Consider the following 15,704-nt stretch of genomic DNA (forward strand, 5'->3'; position numbering starts at 1 on the left):
TTTGTAAGCGTCGAAGGGTAGCTTCCCGTAGAGAAGAAACCAAAACAAACCCGGAAGAAAAAAAAATCTGAGTATGGCTGCTTTAGTAGCTATTTAACAGAACGAAAACTTATATGTAATAGTAGTATTCGATTTTTTGAATAAATATATTTTTGGTTCAAACTTTGTTCTCCCATGGATTCTAATTAAAATAACCATATATAATGTTAAGTAATTGGGAAGCACTGCTTTATACGACAATTTATTGTATCATAATTTAACTTCAACATAAAATGTATCTTATGAAGCGGTTCAAATACATAAAAAAAAAAAATACCTGTGAGAACATCGACAATACTATATTATAATTGTATGATATATGTACTTTCAAATAAATTTTAAAATATTACCTAAATCTAAATTACAGGGACAAAATTAAAAAAAAACCTTTTATGCACAGTAAATACAATGATTTATTATGTTTTCAACACATTATACATAAACATATTCTTGAATATATATTATTTGATTTGATTTTTAAATGCTTTTTATTATTACGAAATTATGTTCACAATACATATTATATATATTTTAATAGCTACTGATCTACTGATCATTTTCTATTTTACAATTTTATTTTATTTGGTTAGTAATCATTTGTATTATATTATTATAATGTTAATGCACAGCATAATAGGAAAAAGAGCTCAAAAGCCTATTTACAATTGAATATATATTATAATATATAGATGACATATAGAAAATGGTATACAATGTAACAAAGATAAACAAATAATGTTACCGACGATTTATTTATGTAGATGAGATGTAAAAAGTTCATTATAAAATGACGAATTCACTTTTAGATACCGTCCATATTAAAGATGAAGACGATGGCAACGTCCCATTGGCTCCGAAGCTGAGAAACGAAAACGACCTTCTTTTTTTACATATAATTACTATTGTAACAAGTGAACATAAATAAAGGATCCTCTTAGTGTTAGTACACAATCGGTGTTTTCATAGACCTCCATGCGGTACATTTAACGCGGTGAATTAAGATTTGTGATTTGACATACGAACTGTCAAAGTGAAATGAACGCAAAAGCGATTGCCAACCTTGTCGGCGTGGCTAGAGGCTAGAGGCTAGAGAGCGTCAGATGAGCTGACTCTGATGAGATGCCCGCGAACTCTTCGCGAAGACCACAAACAACGGCCACGGCCACGAGGGCCTGTGGCTCGAACATATGTCTAGTCGATAATAATAAAAATTTCGTAAATAAAAAGTATTTGAGAATATTTTTGTTTGTGTGACCAATTTTAAAATTTTGGGTGTGACCAGTTTCAGCGTGTGACCAGTTTTCTCGTGATCAGTTTTAGCGTGCGACCAGTTTTCTCGTGACCAGTTTTAGCGTGTGACTAGTTTTCTCGTGACCAGTTTTAGCGTGACGGATGATCACGAGTGACCGATTTAGAGCGACCAGTTGTCCTGTGACAGGTTCACATTTGACTAGTAGTCCGTTTACCCTTAAAACAACCAGTAGTCGATAAAAACAAAATAGACAATAATAGATGGTCGACAAACGAACTGTTTGTTGGGAAAAAAAGCCGCGCTAATTTAATAAGGTTGGTAGTGGCAGTAGTGGTGGAGGTGCGATAGAGCGGCGCTGGGCTTCGCGCCTCGCCCAGGCCATGTATTCCCGAGTCGTGTCTCTGGATTCGTCCGACGATGAGAAGGAAGGCTCCCCCCTCACCATCACCAGAACGAAACCCAACAACGGCTCTCACTCCAACGTCAAAATCAACATCAACACCAGCAACACCACCATCACGAAGATCCCCATCGCCAACAACGCCATCCACCCCAACCACCCCAACCACCCCAACCAACTCAACGTCAGGCCACACCACACCATGGTGAGAACCCCAACTTCCATCTCAAACTAAACCCGATTGATCGTGACATTTGACTCGAAGCGGGCGTTGCCATCTCGCTCGCACTCGCTCAGTCGCCCCTCGGTGCGAGCGAGACGACACTCACTTGTCAATAAAAATACTCGGCATTTTGACAGGTATCACCTGATACTACTACTACTACACTACCACACCTCGATGAATTAATAGTGCTGATTTGACACATGCTCACATTTCAGGCGGGAATCATTCACCTTTCACTGTATCTGGTTTGTTATTTAATTTGAACATAACATGTAATTGGAAAAGTGAACTTATTTAAAGTAGCTTCTTAAGAATACTAAAATATTTAAATGAGAATCCTAGATTTGGTACAAAAATTTCCAGCAATGGAAAAAACTCTTTCAGTTTCGGTCGAAGTTGGTTTTATTGTTGTTAAAAGGGATGATAACAATTTTTTTAAAATGATCAGTTTTTTCTCCTGTCAGCATTAGGGTTTCTGATTTCCATGACTTTTTCAATCCCCGGAACACGGGACGGAGACCGGGATCGTTCCCGGGACACATGTAAAAAAACTTTTTTTTTCAATTTCATATATATTTTTTATAAATAAAAAAATATTTATTTATTTACAAAACAATACATAATATATCTATTAACTTGAAAAAATGTAATTTTAAAAGTGAACTTATATAAAGTAGCTTCTTAAGAATATTAAAATATTTAAATGAGAATCCGAAATTCTAAATTTGGTACAAAAATTTCCAGCAATGGAAAAAACTCTTTGAGTTTCGCTCAAAGTTGGTTTTATTGTTAAAAGGGGCGAAAACAATTTTTACTGACCTCTTCTTATTTTAAATTATCGGTTTTTTCTCCTGTCAGCATGTATATTTTAATTTCTTTTTTAAAGTCGAGGTTATTTTTATTTACGTTATTTTGTATATTGGTCTTTGATATTGGTACACACAATAGCTTCATCTTCCCGTCGAATCTAAAATAGTTTCTTCCATTGTGGAATCGTCAATACAAGAAGGATATACTCGCTTCATAATAGTTTCACCATAGGATATACATTCGCTTTTATTACAACATTTAAAGAATGTTTTGTTTGTTATAAAATTAGAATTATTTAAAAATCAGTCTTTTAGGCTTCTTCTTTCTTCGATTTTAATTTTCAATTCTCGGAATAATTCATCGGTAAGGTCAAGTCCTTCGGTATTGAGATTTTCCAAAAATAGAATTACAAGAAACCGTTTTGGCCAACCGCATAGTACCATAAAACTTATAAAACTTCCACTTTCGGGGAATGCGCTGTACTTACTGCTAAACAACAAACCTTTGAGAAGATTTTACAATTCTTTGTGTATTTGATTTATTGTTTCTCTTCATGCAGTCCTGAAAATGTTGTATATTTTCAAGATTCATTTAAATACAATTCCCGGGATTTGGGATAAGGATTCTCAGAAATATCCCTCCCGGGTAAACTTATAATACTTCCACTTTCGGGGAATGCGCTGTATTTACTGCTAAACAACAAACCTTTGAGAAGATTTTACAATTCTTTGTGTATTTGATTTATTGTTTCTCTTCATGCAGTCCTGAAAATGTTGTATATTTTCAAGATTCTTTTAAATACAATTCCCGGGATTTGGGATAAGGATTCTCAGAAATGTCCCTCCCGGGTAAACTTATAAAACTTCCACTTTCGGGGAATGCGCTGTATTTACTGCTAAACAACAAACCTTTGAGAAGATTTTACAATTCTTTGTGTATTTGATTTATTGTTTCTCTTCATGCAGTCCTGAAAATGTTGTATATTTTCAAGATTCTTTTAAATACAATTCCCGGGATTTGGGATAAGAATTCTCAGAAATGTCTGTCCCGGGTCAGAATTTCATGAAAACTTCTTATTAAATATCTTTATAAATAAACTTACGGTCTTTTAAATTATAAATGGTGTAACATTAAAACAATTCTAGAGGGGGGAGGATATCATTTTTTAATTATTTTTTTTTAAATATTTAACCCTTTGAGTGCTGATGTATTTTCTGTTGAAAGCCCGCTACACTGAAAATTTCACCAACATTTCCGACTAGAATTATTTAGAAGTCCAATAGAAAGCAGGTATAAAAATTGTATCTAATCCAAACAAACCCTAGATAACTACTGCTGAGGATGTCGAGTTTTGTAAAGGTGTGTTTAGACTCTCTAATATATCTTGCAACAATATAAAATAAATAAAAGAAGTCTATTAATGAATGTATTTTTCCAAAACTAGTTCCATCTTCTTCATTGTTGCTAAAATGTAATGCTCACAATCTAAATGCCAAGCCACATTCTAAAATACTCAGAAGTTAGGGATTTCCATCGGAAAATTCTGCTGTGGTTATAAATTCAGAGATTCTGGTGTAAACCAAATGAATGACACTGATTACACCACCCATGTTCAATGCTACCTGGAAAGGCTTAGCGGTTGTATTCTTGTTTACTTTGTACATGCTCAAAATACAACGCCTATCAGCGTTTTTAAGCCCATCGGCGTTGGGCAACATTCAAAGGGTTAATAAAAAAAATCTTTAAGCCATTTAATCACACTATTAATGAATCATGTTGTGACATTTCAGCACCAGAGAATCTTGAAGAACGACCTTCACATGAACACACGCATTCCCATCACGTATTCACACAACACTCCAAAGATGAAAATTGAATCAAACTCCTGGCCCATACAAAATTTCGGTGTATCCCAGTTGGCCGGAACCAGAATCGACATGATGTCGAAAAATATTCCTCAGTTCATCAAACCACCGATGTTTCCAAGAATACCGTTGAACCCATACCGAACATACAAAAAACCTCAACCGAATTCATTACAAGTCATGCCGATCGCAAACAGAATGCCGTTTAGGAACAGAGGAATAGCCCAAGAGCCGATGATGCCGATCATAGTCAGCACGCGGAGTCTGTGCAACAAGCAGCCCGTCAAACCGCCGTTCTTTTCGTCCGAGCTGACAGTCACCAAGGTCAACCGAGGAAAATCACTAGCGAAGACCACAGATATCACACCGCAAGTCACCATAAGAAAAAAGTCGCAAATTGTCGATGCCAAAGATTTCTTCAATATGGCCAAACCGATTACTACTATTAATATAGACGACGACGATGAAGATAGTTGTAATAAGAGTCCAGCCCCGATGGAAGTCGTAGAAATTGAATTTGAGAGCGTTTCCGATGATGCCAACGTTGAGCCGGACTCGACAATGAACAGCGACACAGTCGATGATATTAACTCGCCCCTGAGTACTCATTCTAGTTCCGAGAAGGAAAATTCTGAACCTGCGTCGGTTCAGCTCAAGAAAGTAACAATAGAAGAACCCGTTTGTAAAAGGCCAAAGTTGAGTCACAGCACTGATAGTATAGTAGAAATTATTAAGAAAGAGGCCGAGCTGAGCGTTCCGACTGAAAATTCATGCAATGAAAGGCTCGGAGAAGTAGTTGCCGCGGGTGAAGTAGTCGCCGATGAAGTGGCTGCTGATGATGATGCCGACGAAGCCGAGATCCATAGCTCGTTCCAAAATTTCCTAGATTTATGTTTGAGTCTGGACGACTCCGACGATATGAAGAAGATTGTCGATAAGCGATTGAAACACTACTACAAATCGGTGGATCGGACTTTCACCAGATCTAAAGAGTTCCGCACGCTCGTCGAGGAAAAGATGGTCGAGATAAACTCCACCCCCCAATATTTGTTCATCTATGTCAAAGAAGTGGCCGATGAGTTGAAAGCTCACCGTACAAAATCGAAACCGGAAAAAAGCAAGACGGTGGAAGAAGAAGGTAATTATATTACAATGCAAATACATAAATATTTAACTTTTGTTAGAACAATATTTATAATTTAAGAAAAATTCTGGCAAACATACATTAATTACTATACTGGCTTTCTACTGTTGATTGTCATTTTCACTTTTGTTTATTTGTCGTTGTTTGTAAAAGCCGATTTTGAGATAATTTACATATAATAAATACACACACGTGTATATGTATGTAATTTCGGCTTATAACGAAAATCCATTAAGTGCATGAATTATTGATTTAACCCTATGTGTCCTGAAGTCTTTTCTGTTGAATGCCCGTCACGCTGAAAATTTCCAACTAGAATTATTTAGAAATCCAATAGAAATCAGGTATAAAAATTGTAACTAATCCAAACAAACCCTAGATCACTATTCTAGATAATTACCGTTGAGGAATTCGAGTTCTGTTAACCCTTTGACTGCTACAACAACGATAAATCGTTGTTTTGAAATCGGCGAAGATTGCTACGACGATCGTTGTTGACGTCATTAATTGTCGTATTTCAATACTTTCTTTGAGCCACCAGCGCATCAGTGGCACGAAACATTTTTTTTATATACGTATTTATATTTATTTTTCAATCATGCTTTATAAATATTTATCAATTTTTTAAATAAAAGCTCTTCAATTTCGGGTTCATCATCAAAGTAAATTTCGGGTTCGTTGTCAATGTCATATAAGGAGTTATTACTTGGGAATTGATTATTATCGATAAATTCATTTTCAGAATCAGTAGAGCTGCTGATTTGTCGAGTTCCTCGGCGAGGAGCTATTATTTCGCTTTCATCACTTTCACTGTCCGATATCATTTTGCAGAGTTAAAATAAATGGCAAAAAACAATAGAAATCCGCTTTCAATTATATAGGTCACGAGACGTCACGAATTCATGCAATCAATCAAATGCAACTGAAATGCATACAAAATGTTTATGATACATGTTGAAAAATTATTTGATTATTAGAAACTTCGCATCCTTGTGTGTCTCGCTCACACGTACACAATTAAAACCAAGAAAGAAAGAGAGAGAGACCGCTACCTGTTTCGAATATATCGCATGTTGTAAGGATACATCGATATCTAAAAATAGATTATTGAAAAGAATAAAGCCTCGGAAAACAATCGTCAAAACTTATTTAGTGTATATATGTAGGTATCTCTTTCGCACGCACGCATGTAAAAGCAAGACAGAAAGAGAGAGCACGAGTCCACGACTGCTTCTTAAAAATGTATATAAAGTATTATAAAAATTACGAGTGTTCGGCGAAGTAAGTATGTAAAAAAAAATATTATATTTATTTTTTTTCAAAATAATTACAAATGTTAGCATTTTTCGCTTGGACATTGAAAAACCTCGTAGCAGCCAAAGGGTTAAGGTGTGTTTTTAGACTCTCTAATATATGTATCTTGCAACAATATCAAATAAATAAAAGGAGTCTATTAATAAATGTGTTTTTCCAAAACTAGTTACATCTTTAGTATGTGGTCTACCTTTGAATCGCAGTCGACTATTTTTTTGTTATTTGTATCGTAGCAACCAAACATTTATTACAATTGTTGTTTTTTCCTGCCCCCCCCCCATAATGTTGTCGAAGCATTTCTAGCAAAATATCGTCAGCTGATACATATCTCTTAACCAAATCTGAAATTAATAGGGCCAACCTTAACTTAACCTAACCTATCCTGAACCTTAACCCTTTGCCCGCGTCACCAAATTTAGCGAACATGCCCTGTACGCGGCTGCTTTTTTGCGGATTTTGTTATCGCGTTTTCGACTATAAATATAGGTTGTAATATTTTATAAATTATTTTAGCCTATATTGAATTTTTTTTGACTACTGCCATCTATTGAATTTGGTAAAGTATACATTTAGTAATATTTTCGACCAAGTTATAAAATTTTTACACAATAGACGGCTCTTATACAGGTTGGAACTTCCAAGACATCTATGCGTGTCTCACGCGCTGAGGGCATGTTCGCTAGGACATGTATAGTAGTCGTACGCGGTGGAAAGGTTAAATAAATAGGTGTTGGCTGTTAAGATATGTTTTTTTTTTGTGAAAATATTGTTGCGTAGGGGTGGGTGGAGGATCCAAGTAAAAGGCCAAAGTCGTTTCACAGCATTTATTGGTGATTCAGGAGATACACGCATTGCCAGTGTTCCGTACTGAATGTCTTGATATCGCCTAAGTACCGTCTTATAATGGATCGGTCGCTCAGGGCATCTTTGACGTCCGGTTACTTCCCTATTATTTAGGCATGTACCCGGATATGTATTCCCACGACACTCAGTCCCACGCTATCGCTGTCACTTCTGAGAAGCGACCGGGTGCCGCTACTACGCCAATTCGGTGGCCATTGATTAGCCTATTTGCACTTAGTCTGGAGATAATCCTTGAAACCAATTATAACGGTCACACAGTCTCTGGGATGCTACTCGGCCTAATCCGATTGCACTTACGCGGCGGCGTACGTAACAATATTGATGAAATAAAACTTAAAAAGATATCTTAGCAGCCAACACGTATTTATTTAAGGTCAGGATAGGTTAGGTTAAGTTAAGGTTGGCCCTATTTATTTAAGATTAGGTTGTAAGGGTTCGTATTATTCAGTCTCGGTGTCACACGCGAGAACTGAGGCAGTGAGACTGCATATTGAAGTAAAAACGTGAAGGTAGATCGCATACTAAAGTAGCAACTCTCCTTCGTTGTTGTTAAAATGTAATGCTCACAATCTAAATGTCAAGCCACAATCTAAAATACTCAGCAGTTAGGGATTTCCTTGGGTAAATCCTGCTATGATTATGAATTCAGAAATTACAGTGTAAACCAGTCTTTTTAAACGTTGACAAATCAATTACACGATCCATGTTCAATGCTTCCTGGAAATGCTTAGCATGCAGTATTCTTATTTACTTTGTACATGCTCCAAATACAAATCGGCTTTTTTCCAACAAGGCAAAACGCCGATCGTCGTTGGTCAGCATTCAAAGGGTTCAGTACATTATGTATATGTATTTTAAAAGATTGTATTATAATTGTTTTTATATGTATCTCTATGTAAGAACTAAGGATTTTTTATATTTAAAAAAAAATATATATATATATAAAACAACAACATTTGTTAAAATTTGAACAGCAGGAAACAGATTCTAACCGAATTCTGACACATTGCAGTAAACAGCATTCAAAACGCAATTCTACAAAACATGTCAGTTAATGGGTTTTCGTTGTAAGCGGACGATGAACATTTAATGGTTACGGGGTTTCTGCGTGTATCGTAAATTAAAATTGGTCATTTGAGTGGCATATTCTTATCAGCCATTGCATTTAGTTTTGTATGTAGTGAATAGATTTTTTTGATGATTGATTGATTTTCATAATGATCCATTTGAAATTTACAGATACATCCGGAACTAATGAAAATGTTCATTAGAGGATTGAATTTTTGCACCTACCGCAGACGTCAATCATCATGTTTATAATAATAATGCTATAATAGAAAAAAAAAAGTGTTTTTATATTTTTCCGAGTTGCAACAAATTGTATAGCTGCATATATTTAATCCTTAAAATAATATATGAAAATTTGTACATATTTGGCATATTACGTGTACATATAGTTTGCTTTGAAGATTGAATATATTGATTTTTCTATTACATTAGTGAAGTGTATAATAATAATGTATACGGAAAGAGCTGAGATGTGAATCTGGTTAGTTCCATCGATAGTAATTTTTTTTTAAAACTAAATTTTATCTCTTGGCTATAAAAAAAAGGCTTATTTTGAATGTAAATACATTTTTATCACAGCTAATTTGACCTCTTGTATAAAACTCTCAAAATACAGGGTGAAAAAAAAATTTGGGAAATTACATTTAACATTATTTGATTCTATTAATGACTCTTTCTCAAGCTAAAAGAAATTATGTATAGAAATATTGGTAAAACATTGGTTGCCATTATTAATAAAAAGGCAAGTTGTTTAAAAAGCATCAATTTTTTTTCGTCCTGTATTCATAGTATAGTAAAATATTGACACTTTCAATATTATAATTTTTTTTATTCAGTATCGATTTTAATCTTTTGAATGTGTATTTTAGCTCCGTCGCACAGCAAAGCCAAGTCTGACGATCGGAAAGATGCGACCCAGAGCAAAATCAAAAGATTAGAAAGAGCTCTATACATTTTGAATAAAAAAATAACCAAATTAGATGAGAAAGAAGTAGACTATGATGAAGAAGACAATTCTGCGTATGTTTTAGTCGACAGGTAAGAGTTTTTCGACTTATATATATATGTGTGTAGAGTTTCAACATATTAAATGATAAACCAGCAGCATAAGTTAGTGTGCAATGCTTTCAACGAATGGTCACGGGTTCAATCCCTGGCCTGGACTGCTGCTGACCAGACCTTGGATATGTGATTCCTAGGGCTTCTGGAACCGACTCGACCTGGACTCGGACTCGCCGGTTAATGACCCCCAAACCCGGATTTGGGACTCGTGATAAAGACTCGCAGAGTCCAGGGTAATTAGAATTTCAAGTATAAAATGAAGTAATTTTGACACAACAAAAACATCTTACATAATGTCACGAAAATTCACATAAATCGTCATGGTTCTTAAAAACTAGTAATCCACACTTTAGTACTAGTAGTACTTTAGTAGTAATAATCCACACTATGTAATAATAAACCTTTTAAAAATATAAATTCTGATTTTTTAAAAATATATTTCATTTTTAGCCCGAACCGGACTCGTTGAGTCTCTGAAATATTGAACTCGGAGTCTTAAAAACCCGGGCTTTCAGAAATCCTAGTGACTCCAAGTTGATCGTTTTCTACTAGAGTTTTTCCCATTTATCTAATTTCATTGAAACGGTTCCAACAAATTGGCAACCTTGTCCTATTTCTTGCAAAATTCGCGTTTTCAGCATCTCGAATTTGCTTTTCAAATGTATTCATAGATGTCTCTATAATACTTTGTAAAATTGCTCTATTTGTTTATAAGTGGCATTGAAGGCGCTTTGGGGTTTACCTGTTAGGCTTTTGAAGTATATGTACATATATACATACATGTTAGTGGCAAGACTGAAAATAATAGAGTTCTTTGAAATATGGTGTTACCGGAGGTTGTTGAAGATCTCATGGAAGGAGCATGTGAGGAACGAAATGGTCCAGCAGAAAGATATTCTTGGCACGGTAAAGCCCTGTAAGATGGAATATTTTGGGCGCGTTATTCAAGGCCCCAAATATTGCCTTCTGCAAACAAACATAGAGGGGAAAATAGAAGGCAAATGGTGGCTTGGGAGAAAAAAGCTCTCTTGGCTCCGGAACATCAGGTCATGGGCGGGACTCGGACTCGAAAAATCGTTTCAGCTTGCCCATTATAGGGTGGAGTTCGCACAGGCTATAAACGGTGCTACTTTAGTGTGCGATCTACCTTTAAATCGCAGTCAACTATTTTTTTTAATTTGTATCGTAGCAACGAAATGTTTATTACAATTTTTGTTTTTTCCTGCCCCCCCCATAATGTTGTCGAAGCATTTCTAGCAAAATATCGTCAGCTGATACATATCTCTTAACCAAATATGAAATGAATAGGGCCAACCTTAACTTAACCTAACCTATCCTGACCCTTAAATAAATAGGTGTTGGCTGCTAAGATACATATGTTTTTTTGTGAAAATATTGTTGCGTAGGGGTGGGTGGAGGATCCAAGTAAAAGGCCAAAGTCGTTTCAGAGTATTTATTGGTGATTCAGGAGATACACGCACTGCCAGTGCTCCGTCCTGAATGTCTTGATGTGGTCTAAGTTCCTCCTTATAAAGGACAGGTCGCTCAAGGTATCTTCGACGTCCGGTTACTTCCCTATTGTTTAGGCATGTTCCCGGATATGTATTCCCACGACACTCAGTCCCACGCTATCACTGTCACTTACTACGCCAATTCTGTGACCATTGTTTAGCCTACTTGCACTTAGTCTGGAGATAATCCTTGAAACCAACTATAACGGTCACACAGTCTCTGAGATGCTACGCGTACCTAACAATATTGATGATATAAAACTTAAAAAAAAGAGATCTTAGCAGCCAACACTTATTTATTTAAGGGTCAGGATAGGTTAAGTTAAGTTAAGGATGGCCCTATTCATTTAAGATTAGGTTGTTAGGGTCGGTATTATTCTGTCTCAGTGTCACACGCGAGAACTGAGGCAGTGAGACTGCATATTAAAGTAAAAACGTGAAGGTAGATCGCATACTAAAGTAGATATGTGAAGGTAGACCGCATACTAAAGTAGCACCCTATAAACGATGTCTGTTTATGGTTTTTTTTATTTAGAAAAGATGATGCATAGTATAATGTGTCTGAATTTCATTATATAAATCTTCCGTTTCCAGGTACAAGGCTCGAGTGGTCCAAGTATATGAAAAGCTATGTAAATTAAAAGGAGAGTGCGGCCTGAATAAGAAGCACCACAGCGTGAATCGAGTATTGTCACGATTATCATTGACCAATTGTGACGTTCCAAAAGTGATCGAGTCACTGAAAAAAATATCTTCAAAGGTGACCAATTGGTTCCCCAACTTTTATGAAGTATTGCGATGCGTTCAAGACTGTGCTTCCAAAGCTGGTTTGCATTTTACAGATATCGAACTTCATTCCAAAGGTATTATAAACAAATATACAAAGATACATGCACAATGTTATTGTTATATTTTGATTCGAATGGTACTGTTTAGCGCGGCAAGTGTTTGTCGAAGTCGGCACAGCTTTAAAAAATCAACGTCAATGTAACGAGTATCAAGATCTATGTCTGATGTTCGTCAATAGTGAGCCGGATCCTGCGGACAACGATCCTGCTTTAGCTGCCATTTTGAATAGTAATCGACAAATTTGCAAAAAGAAGGAGAATGATATTATCAACAAGTAATTTTATATACATATAACGGGTCGCGAAAATTGCGTCTGCAATATTTTGTCGTCACCGGTTTTATCCGATCACCATTTGTATGACTTTCGTCGGTTTATTTATTGTGTATTTTTCTCGTCTAGGTTCGCCAACATTGAGTCGTGTTCAAAATCAGTACTAGCAGATGTGAATGGAAAGGGTGATGATAAGTCCAAAGCTCCCGAAGACGACGAGTCCAAAGCCCCCGAAGACGAGGATTCTGAAGACGACGTCGTTATCATCGATGAAACTGAGGATGCGAAATAACCATCAGCGAATGTTATCGATCTCTTTTATTTGTCATATTATATGTTTAATATTTGTTCAAACTTTTCATTCATAGTCGATTATAGTTTGTGTATATATTATTTATTTATTGATATGCATACATACATACGTACATATGTGTGAAATTTACATCAAATAAATTATCTATTATATTTATGCATTTAAATACAAATTAGAAAAAATTCTTGTGAATAATTGTATATCTATTGATTTATTAAATTTTTTTATACATTCAATCTATCATGGAGTTATTTATTTTATTTCCACGGTTTGGTTTGATTAGGCTAGGTTATGTTTGAATATCTTTAAGATATTGTTAAGTGAGAATATGGGAGAGAGTGTCCACTATCTAATTGGTTTCGTGATTGAACAATAGAAACCCTGGATTAGGCTAACGGGACTCACAAAAAGTTCTCACAAAACGGGGCGAGTGCGGGTAGACCTATTGCAAAAATATCGGAATTTCCGATACCGGTATTATCGAAATGAAAAAGAACGATACCAGTATTACCGGCAACTTTCGGTATTTTTTTTGTAATTAATTAATTTTTGGATATAAGCACCACTTGCATATTTCAACATGTTTATGAAAAAACATAGAATAGGCTTGTAAAAATACGCCAAATCCAAACATTCAAATACAGGATATTCGGTTACAAAACTGTGAAGTAGGTACGTCCCTGGTATAAAGGATTATAATGTTTCGTAGAAACTAGTGTTTTTTTGTGTGATTGTTAGTTTTGATTTTTTGCAATTCCGACTTAAGCTTATCTGATAATACCCAATCATCGCTCACTGGAGATGCAAACGAAGAGTCAACCATCAGATGAGGAATTAGTTGTTGTTGAAAGACTAAAGTATTTATTTTTCAATATATGTACTAATTAGAAAAAAGTCCTGTTGTGTCATCATTGTATATATATTGTTGCGTAGGGGTGGGTGGAGGATCCAAGTAAAAGGCCTAAGTCGTGTCACAGCATTTATTGATGATTAACCCTTTGACTGCTACAACAACGATAAATCGTTGTTTTGAAATCGGCGAAGATTGCTACGACGATCGTTGTTGACGTCATTAATTGTCGTATTTCAATACTTTCTTTGAGCCACCAGCGCATCAGTGGCACGAAACATTTTTTTTATATACGTATTTATATTTATTTTTCAATCAAGCTTTATAAATATTTATCAATTTTTTAAATAAAAGCTCTTCAATTTCGGGTTCATCATCAAAGTAAATTTCGGGTTCGTTGTCAATGTCATATAAGGAGTTATTACTTGGGAATTGATTATTATCGATAAATTCATTTTCAGAATCAGTAGAGCTGCTGATTTGTCGAGTTCCTCGGCGAGGAGCTATTATTTCGCTTTCATCACTTTCACTGTCCGATATCATTTTGCAGAGTTAAAATAAATGGCAAAAAACAATAGAAATCCGCTTTCAATTATATAGGTCACGAGACGTCACGAATTCATGCAATCAATCAAATGCAACTGAAATGCATACAAAATGTTTATGATACATGTTGAAAAATTATTTGATTATTAGAAACTTCGCATCCTTGTGTGTCTCGCTCACACGTACACAATTAAGCTACCTGTTTCGAATATATCGCATGTTGTAAGGATACATCGATATCTAAAAATAGATTATTGAAAAGAATAAAGCCTCGGAAAACAATCGTCAAAACTTATTTAGTGTATATATGTAGGTATCTCTTTCGCACGCACGCATGTAAAAGCAAGACAGAAAGAGAGAGCACGAGTCCACGACTGCTTCTTAAAAATGTATATAAAGTATTATAAAAATTACGAGTGTTCGGCGAAGTAAGTATGTAAAAAAAAATATTATATTTATTTTTTTTCAAAATAATTACAAATGTTAGCATTTTTCGCTTGGACATTGAAAAACCTCGTAGCAGCCAAAGGGTTAAGGAGATACACACACTGGCAGTGCTCAGTCCAGAATGTCTTGATATCGCCTAAGTACCGCCATATAAGGGGTAGATCTCTCAGGACATCTTCGACGTCTAATTTGTTTTCTTATTATTATGGTCACGTACTCGGATATGTATTCACACGACATTCGGTCCCACGGTACCAAGGTATCGGTCACTTCTGAGAACTCCACGGGAATGCGACCGAGTACAGTTACTACGCCATTGTTTAGCTTACTTGCACTTAGTTTGCAGATAATCATTGAAACCAATGATAACGGTCGCACGGTGTCATGGATGCGCCTCGGCTTAATCCGATTGCACTTAATTGGTCGCTCTTTACTAACCTATTATTTTAGTATACGTAACAATATATATATATATATATATATATATATATATATATATATATATATATATATATATATATATATATATATATATATATATATATATATATATATATATATATATATATATATATATATATATATATATATATATATATATATATATATATATATATATATATATATATATATATATATATATATATATATATATATATATATATATATATATATATATATATATATATATATATATATATATATATATATATATATATATATATATATATATATATATATATATATATATATATATATATATATATATATATATATATATATATATATATATATATATATATATATATATATATATATATATATATATATATATATATATATATATATATATATATATATATATATATATAT

General features: G+C 34.6%; 1 protein-coding gene across 1 annotated transcript; it reads left to right on the plus strand.

Annotated features, from left to right (window-relative positions):
* The first annotated feature begins 1,452 nt into the window (after positions 1–1,452).
* On the plus strand, positions 1,453–13,229 carry Daxx (Daxx-like protein). The gene is made up of 6 exons (XM_077431130.1): positions 1,453–1,896; positions 4,518–5,730; positions 9,852–10,020; positions 12,150–12,418; positions 12,492–12,678; positions 12,805–13,229. Exons 1-6 carry the CDS (start codon positions 1,672–1,674, stop codon positions 12,965–12,967), a joined length of 2,226 nt encoding a protein of 741 aa, XP_077287256.1. The 5' UTR covers positions 1,453–1,671; the 3' UTR covers positions 12,968–13,229.
* Positions 13,230–15,704: the final 2,475 nt, after the last annotated feature.

Source organism: Arctopsyche grandis, chromosome 5 (assembly GCF_051622035.1).
Source record: "Arctopsyche grandis isolate Sample6627 chromosome 5, ASM5162203v2, whole genome shotgun sequence".
NCBI lineage: Eukaryota > Metazoa > Arthropoda > Insecta > Trichoptera > Hydropsychidae > Arctopsyche > Arctopsyche grandis.